This window comes from Sturnus vulgaris, chromosome 1 (genome assembly GCF_052056855.1).
Source record: "Sturnus vulgaris isolate bStuVul1 chromosome 1, bStuVul1.hap1, whole genome shotgun sequence".
In the NCBI taxonomy this organism is placed as follows: Eukaryota; Metazoa; Chordata; class Aves; order Passeriformes; family Sturnidae; genus Sturnus; species Sturnus vulgaris.
The window spans coordinates 127795309-127803568 of NC_142243.1; the positions used below are offsets into that span (position 1 = coordinate 127795309).

General features: G+C 46.2%; 1 protein-coding gene across 1 annotated transcript; it reads right to left on the reverse strand.

Annotated features, from left to right (window-relative positions):
* Positions 1–3258: 3258 nt before the first annotated feature.
* Positions 3259–8004, reverse strand: HEY1 (hes related family bHLH transcription factor with YRPW motif 1). The gene is made up of 5 exons (XM_014870777.2): positions 7604–8004; positions 7422–7497; positions 7265–7348; positions 7069–7150; positions 3259–6258 (listed from the first exon to the last, which is right to left on the reverse strand). The coding sequence occupies exons 1-5, from the start codon at positions 7819–7821 to the stop codon at positions 5675–5677; spliced, it is 1044 nt and encodes a 347-aa protein (XP_014726263.2). The 5' UTR covers positions 7822–8004; the 3' UTR covers positions 3259–5674.
* Between the last annotated feature and the right edge of the window lie 256 nt (positions 8005–8260).

Here is an 8260-nt window from a genome sequence, read left to right on the forward strand (position 1 = left end):
CAGGCTTGAGAAGATTACTCAGTCGTTATCAGCACTATCTATAGCATATATATAGCAGATATATATAATAAATAGCAAATATATAAGAAAGAAGTTCTGTGCTCTCTCTACCAGATGTCCCTTGACTCAGAAAGAGGCTCAATACTCACCTTCACTAGAAAAACTCATTTTCCACTACTGCTCGGAACATGCACCTGCCCTACTCAGGTAATTGTGAAGTGACCTCAAACCTATATAAATGGATAATCCATGCTGAGAAACACCATATCAAAAGCCAGGAGCCAAGTGGCAGCACTAACAGCTAGGTGGTAACTGCTGATGAAGGCTGAGGGGTTTGTGGAGGAGGCTGCCAGTCACTAGACGCTCTTATCAGTTATTCTCATGTCTCAAATTCTCTGTCAACTTGGGTCGAGCCCTTTCACATGCTTTAATTCCTTGAGCTCCTTACACTTACTATACAAATACAATCAGTAAAACATGCTATGATGCATTCTTACAGCCATTGATTGTCCATCTAGCCCTGGTTTCTCCTTAGCCACTGGGATGACCCATCAAATGTGATGAAGACATTCACATGCATTGTTTCAGCACCTTATTGGTTTAAATAACGTCCCTCACTCTTTGCATGTTGCTCATACTGAGAAAAATTATGAATACTGAGTACTACCTTCCCCTCTCTAAATTCTCTACATATACTGGCATGCAGCTTATTTTTCTATCTGATGTCAGGTATTTCTGTATCTTTGCCATAGGCAATGCAAACAATGCATCTTTTCATTCATCTGTTCACAGTTTCAATTTTCCTCTGATCCTACAGATCAGCCTTCCTTCCTTCTCCTGCCATTCTCTTGCAGGGCTGCTTCACCAATTTTCTCACTCCCAACATCCTTTCTTCTGTGAAAGCAGAGCAAAACAGAGAAATGCACGTACCTGCTTAACCTGTTACTAATGTTTGTGCCTAGACCTTACAGCTCACCTTGAAGAAGTCACCTAGAAAGCTCCAAGAAGTGTCTTCAGTGCAGAGAGAAAAGCATGGTCTGCCAAGTCCTCCCTGTGCTGAGGCTGCCCAAGGAGCAGGAGATGTGCAGAACTGGTTCCAGTTATTCCCCCCCTTCCTTGCCAGAAGGTTGCACCTGAAATGAGCAGCCTGGTAAAAGACTCTGAAAAGGTCCAAACAATGTGAGGAGGGTCTCAAGCAGAATGCGCCCCCCCCCCCGCCCAGCTGTCTTGAGCACTTAAATAAGTTCCTCCTGCATTATACAGCTGCATTACATAATTTATTGAGATAAAAAACAGCTGGAAGGGAACCTGTGTCTAAGAACTTTGCTGGGAAGGCTTGGGCAGACTGCACATTGCAGAGGTCAGAGCAAGGCAGTTTGGCCCACTCCTTCAAGCTGCATGAATAATCAGTAGAATTTGCTAGACAAAAAATTTCTTGGGACTAGGTGGAATAAGAGAGAACAACAGATAATACCCAAGCACTTCCTTAATAAAAGTCTTTACTTCAGACTCTCAAAAGACACCTTTGAGAATCTGTATCTTACTAGGCACTGGCATTTCAACATTTATAGTAATAGACACGCTACTATATTGCAAGCATGACTCAATGCCCACATTTTCTGGCTCCAGAAGAAAGAGACTGTTCTAATTTTTATTTATAAGCAGGGCAAGAAGAGAGAGAGTCGTTCAGTTACAGGCAAAGCACACACAGACCCTGCAAGGTCAGGTAGGCTGGTTAACACATGAACATATTCGTGCCTTAGTGTACTGAGTCACAAATACCACAACCCATCTCTGTATCCTTTCATGTAAGGCCTCAGAAAAGGGCTTTGTACATAATTTTTGTTGCCTTCCAGCACAAAGCCCATGGCCTCTACATTATTCACTAGAGAATTCCAGCGCCATGTAGAGTATGTTGCAATCCAAACTGGGAGTTTCTGGCAATAAACATTTGTGAGTATGCACACAATATAAAACAGGAAGAAGGATTTCAGTTTATCTGTGTTCACTTGGGCTTATTTGTTGCTTGGGGGGGAAAAAAAACAAAAAAACCTGGCAGACTTCCCAGCACTATGCAATAGTCTAGGAGGGCTCCTGTCACCTGGGGACTCACATGCTGATGTGTGAGTGAAGAGAGCAATAGGCAGAATTCATGGGGTTTTCAGCATGATCCTAATAAACTCTGTCATGTTACTAGTGTTAAGACAGGAGCACTGAACAGAAAGTGTCTTAAGAACTACTGACAGCTTCTTTCCAAAAGCTAAAGATTGTCACTTTCATCAGCTATTCCTTTATGCCAAAGTACAGAATGGATTTCCACAGGTTTGTATCTGGTTTTGTGCAGCATTTACCAGCCTTTTAAATTTATTCTGCACTCCCAGCCAGCTTCCTTAATAAAAAGGAGGATAGTATTAGCTTATATGCAGTACCACATCATCTTACATCCTACACAAAGCTTTAGCCTGAGGATTTCCAGATGGACACATTTCATCCAAAGCAATTGAAGGTGGTTGAGGGGTCATGAGATCAAGACACATATGCATTTCCTTTCTTTTCCAGCATCCCTCTGGTTAAGCTTGGGCTCCTGAATTGCTCTTTTGCAATAGGGTAAACAAGTAAATGTTTTGGACTCTGAAGATATTTACTGCCTAGAGAAGCAAGCTTATTTTGCCTTTCTTGGTTTCTCTTTAGAAACCTAGCATCCTGTAGGAAAGAAAAATAGCAGAATGTCTCAGAATTGTAGTTTTTGAGAAATAGCATCTATCATTCATATAGAAAATTTCCAAGTACAACTGCCTCTTGAGGAAAGGAGACCTGTTTCACTGCTGGCAAAACAGATACACATTAAGTGATTTCTAAGACAAAGTTAGCAGCAGCCCTGAACTTACTTGCAATCCTGGTGTTTCAGCTTCTGGGCCATGCGTTTCCTATTTGAATTTTACTAGTTTTTGTGAGTTGCTAGAATTCATTCATCTCTTTCTATAACAGTTTGAATCCCTAAAAATTAATATAGAATTACTGCAAAAGCTGAATTAGTACTTTTCATTAATATCTTTGTCATTGGTAATAGAAAGAGAAGACAGTGGATATACAGACAAACACCAGCAGTGAAACTTTTATTGCACTCTGCTTCTGAAGTCCATTCAAGGGTAGGACAGTGGGATAAAAATAATTATAGGGGTCTTTCTACACAAAAGAGCCAGCTATTTAGAGGGAGGCAAAGTCATTTGAATGTCAATGAAATAACCATTAAAAGGCTGAGAAGCATTGCCATTTATTAAAAGATCTAAAGAATAGTTGCATGCACTATAGCAATCTTCTAGGTAGGAGTTGTTAATTTGCTATAAAAACCTGTTAGGGACAGGGCAGAGCGTAATTAAACAGGAGACAATACACACTGTGAAAGGAAACTGGATTTGGAATTTTACAGCCTCTTATTTCAGGTTTCTACATGAAATACTATGCTCTATAATCTCTCCTTAATAACACCTATGTATTTCTTGCTCCCACAGTGTTTTGCATTTCATTTCTAGCAGGGTCTCTACAGCCTCAGAAGGAAGGTAAAACAAGGTTATGCACTTGAATGCTCTCCCGCTCTTTCCAGCCTCACAGCAATCCTTCTTCCAAGAAAGTCTCTCATCAATGCCACTCCTTAATTGGCCTGAGAGCCCCTCTTTAAACAAAGCTCTCGTCTCCCACAGGGCCAAGTTCTTTCTGCTATTCTGGCAGAGCTAAATCCAGACAAGGATGTGCCATTTACCAAAACAAGTGTACTATAAATTAAATGTGCAGGAAAGAAGTAAAGTACTTCCAGAAGTTCTGCAGGTAGGACGGACTGCATCAGGAGAAAACCTATCTGCCTGTAATCCTGACAGGTTTTTACTTCAAGCAAAGGTGTTAGACACTGGTGGTACCACTCAGTAACGAACACAGGATCAGCCAGAGACCTGGGGTAGATCCTGCACTAATGGACTGAATGTGATCTGAACCTCACTCTAACACACAAAAATTCATTCCAGAGCTACAGGACAGAAAACCACTTTGTGAGTTAGACAGAAAAGGACTTCATATTTGTAAAGATGACCACTTTTTAAGGTTAATACAAATCACTAAGAATATTCAAGCACAATGCAGCTTTAACCTCTTCTTTAGCAGAAACCCTGGTATCGTCACTATCTGCCCACACACTGCCAGGCACATAAAAATGATGTGCAAAAGAAATCCTGTATTTTCCTTCCCTTGACTGTTACTCCAAGGCACTGTGGTTCTCCATGTACTCAGCTAGCATAACTACATATGCCATAATATCTGAGAAAAGAGTAAATACAAATGCCCACAGCAGGACTAAGCAGCAATTGTTTGACATCTCCTGTGACACCCACAGGCATAGAATTCTCTACTGATATATATCAGACAAGCATGTAATTTAAAATACTTTGTTCTTTCTCCTTTATTTAGCCACAACACAGATACAAGAGCAGGCAAACCCCTTCCAGTGGAACTCACTCAATAAACCTGTTCAGATTCAGATTCTCATGAAAACAAGCAAAATATATGTACATGCACACACTCTCAGGCACACAAGAATACTGCAGAACTCTTACAAAATGAGGAGTGGCACTCAACTGCACCTAAAACGCAATAGAAACATCACCTGGTTAGGATGCATCTGTTAAGCATCAAGGCTGTGCACTGAACAGGTTCCCACTCTAATATGCCATTGGCCATTTAAATACCAGCATTAACCACTTCAGCTGAAAATCTGAAGCTGACAGAGAAGATTCTGACCTCAGATACCCAAGAATTCAGGCTAGCAGAACAATTTCTCCACTGTAACTCAAAGCAGGATCTGGCCCTATGAAATGAAGATGCCTGTGACCAGCTCCGGCTGGGAGATTACTGCAGGTGACAACTTTAATTCCCAAAACTTCCCCAGCAACTAAACCCGCCACCAATACAGCCTGCAATTTGACTTTCGCACTCTCCCCACTCCTACTGCTCCTTTTGGTAGAAGAAATAGTGTAGTGGTTCTAAGAAGTGAGTAAATATCTACTAGGAACTAGAATAAGATTGCCAAATATACCAAACGGCTTCAGAAGAAAGAGGAATTGGGCTCTTAGATAAAGCTGGTCAAGAAGGTCCATCTGATTTGTCAACGCTTTGCTCAGAAATATAAGACTCAAATATAGTTTACAGAAGGAGTAATTTTTTATAGAACATCTCAGTGTCAAAATACTAACAAAAACAGAGCTTGTAAATGCTGAGAAGAATGGTCTTGGAAAAAATTAATAACAAAACTAGGCCACTGCTAACAATAATAGGTGGTATCTCTTCAGAAAAAGCCAGTCTGATGTACCCAGCAAAAATGAAACATTTGAAACAAACTGTTTACAAAAGTGACTTAAACGCTCAGCAGAGATCTAAACAAGTGTTAACAAACCACTATTGTAATTTTATTTTTGGACAACTTCAGCAACTATTAAGAAAAAAAAAAACTGTTAATACAAAAATGTAGAAAACAAAAAGAAAAATCCAATGAGACAGTTTTTAGACAAACTCAGTTAAGGTGAAGCTGTACCTTTGTCCCAGTTACTAAGAACTTCAACTTTAAGGGTGGCACAACCCAGCTCAGCCAGGTTTATAGGCTTTCCCACCCTTGCTAAAGAGTCAGCTCTTAGAAGGCGCCGATCTCAGTCCCCCAGGGTCTGTACGGTTTGCTGAGCGCTGCTGACTGCGTTGGTGTCGATGGGCTCAGCACGTTGGGGGACAGCAGATGAAAGGAGCCAAACGAGAAGGGGAACGCAGACAAAGATGCCATGGAGGAGAGGAGAGGAGGAGACAGTTTGGTCGTAGACGTGACCACAGGGAGCACTGGTCCGACGCTGCCATTTGGGGGCACTCTGAGTGAGGAAGTTTCAGCGTGTGGGGCAGCAATTCTGCTCTGGTGATGTGGTTCTGTGGAAGAGGCTGTAGTACTGGTATTACCGTGCCCATTTTGAGCCAGCAGCAGCGGGTGAGGTATGTGAGGGTGATGTCCAAAGGCACTGCCCCAAGGAATGTGTCCAATGCCAGTGTGTGCACTGCTCGCTGCTTCCCGTTGAGAGGCGTAATTGTTGAGATGAGACACGAGTCGAACTCGCAGGGGATCAGAGGCGTCCAGACCCTCTATGATACTCAGGTATCGAGCAACTTCAGCCAGGCACTCTCGAAATCCTAGACTCCGATAGTCCATAGCCAAAGCATGAGCATCGAAATAACCTAAGAGAAAAGAACAGAGAATGTCAGTCCTAAGATGTTGTTTTCTAGTCATTGTCTACAAGTAGCCTCCCCACTCCACCCTCCCCTATAAGCATATTTCACTTGGATGTGGTTAGTATTCCCAACCACAGACTAGCTGCCAAGCTTCTTTTTTTTTTTTCTTCTTTTTTTGTTTAACAAGCTTTTCTTTTATATCTGTGCTGTGATGCTGCAAGTCCCAAGACCAGTCACAGACTGCCATTTTTAAACTGGAATTGCTCAGTGACACTGGAGGAAAGTATTTTTGTTCTTTCCATTAGTCTCCCTTGTGCAAGTAAAACCACAGCACGCTGAAATTCATTAGAAACACAAGTCCTAACTTATCAGAGGAGACTTAAGTGGGCAAAGTGCTTTTTTCTTAAAAGTGCCTTTCGGCATTTTTAATAAATCTTTTCACCACTTATTTCACCCTGTATTTTTTCCGAGTTCTGTTCTGAACTTTCAGAAAATTAGAGAAACAAGCATTAGACATCAATAATAACTGTTTTCCAAGCTGCCAAAAGCTGATTCACTTCGCAGTGCTGACACACTGCTAGAGAGACCTGCAGTCACTCTCCTCTAGCACAACTCTCTCCTCAGAGCTAGTACTGCAAAACCTTTCAGTGCTAGTGATGCCACAAATCTTGTGAAGTAGAGAAAGTCCCTAATTCCTGACGAAACCTAAGAGAGCTGCCATTCACGTTCTGCAAGCATTGCCAATGCTCGGGAATGCGCTGCTCTCACAGCAGCCTTCCTGCAGGGCTGCTAACTCCGTCACGCACAAAACTTTACCTTTCCCCCCTGCTGTATGCAGCATTTTCAGGTGATCGACAGTCATCTGCAGAATCTCTGCTTTTTCCAGCTTGGCTGATCCCTGGGAGAGAAGGGAAGGCACGAAACGTTTTAGGCAGAGCCAGAGTCGTGACCAAGGGGTGACGCTCCCTCCCGGGAAGGGATGGGGGCAGCGCGGAGGGTCGCTGGGCGCTACCTGCTTCTCAAAGGCGCTGGGCACCAGTCTCCTCAGCTCGGACAGGCTGTTGTTGATGCGGTCGCGGCGGCGCTTCTCGATGATCTAGGGCAGAGAGCGGGGATCAGCGGGGCCGTGCCGGGCTGCGGGGAGCCGCGGCCGGCCGGCGGGCACTCACCCCTCGGCGCCTCTTCCTGGCCAAGATCTGCGAGGTGGTGGAGGGAGACATGGAGCCCGCGGCCGAGCTCAGGTTCCTGCGGGGAGCAGCGGGACACGGGTCACCGCGGGGGGTTCGGGGATGCCGGGGCTCCGCGGCGCGGAGGGCAGGGAGGGGGCGCGGCGCAGCCCGCCGGAGCTCACCCATTCTCGTCCGCGCTCTCCTTCTCCACCTCGATGGCCTCGTCCAGCTCCTCGCTGTCGGACGAGCTGTACTCGGGGTGCGCCCGCTTCATGGCACCGGCGGCGGGGACGGGGCCGGCGGGACGCGGGCGGCCGTCGGGGAGGCGGCGGGCGGCGGGGCGCGGGAGGAGCGCGCCCAGAGCGCGTCCCGCGCCTCGCCCGGCGCCCGTCTCTCCCATGGAGTTCCCACGCCTGGCGGGCGGGCAGGAGGCAGCGGGCAGCGGCAGGGAAGGACGGGACGGAGGGAAGCAAGGAGGGATGGAGGCAGGGAGGGATGGAGGCAGGGATGGAGGGAGGCAGGGAGGGACGGACGGACGGACGGATGGATGGATGGATGGATGGAAGGATGCGGAGGCGGCGGGCACGGACGCAGCCGGGCAGAGCACGCCCGCCACCGCCCGCCGCCCAGCACCGCCACGCGCGGCCCCCGCCCGCCCCCATTGGCCAACGCCGCCGCGGCCCCAGCCAATCGCCGCCAGTCGCTGCCGGGACCACGCCCCCTCCGCCGGGGAGGTGCGGCCGTGGGAACGCGGCACGGGGCACGGCGGGGGGAGGGACGGATGGATGGATGGATGGATGGATGGATGGATGGATGGATGGATGGATGGATGGATGGAT

What these genes read in the sequence shown, in the direction of transcription:
- HEY1 (XM_014870777.2), bottom strand. Translation starts at nt 7,821, where the DNA reads ATGGGAGAGACGGGCGCCGGGCGAGGCGCGGGACGCGCTCTGGGCGCG. An exon ending in GAGAGCGCGGACGAGAATGG is followed by an intron (nt 7,498 to 7,603) that starts GTGAGCTCCGGC and finishes TGCTCCCCGCAG; the next exon opens with GAACCTGAGCTCGGCCGCGG. An exon ending in CCAGCGCCTTTGAGAAGCAG is followed by an intron (nt 7,151 to 7,264) that starts GTAGCGCCCAGC and finishes CTTCTCTCCCAG; the next exon opens with GGATCAGCCAAGCTGGAAAA.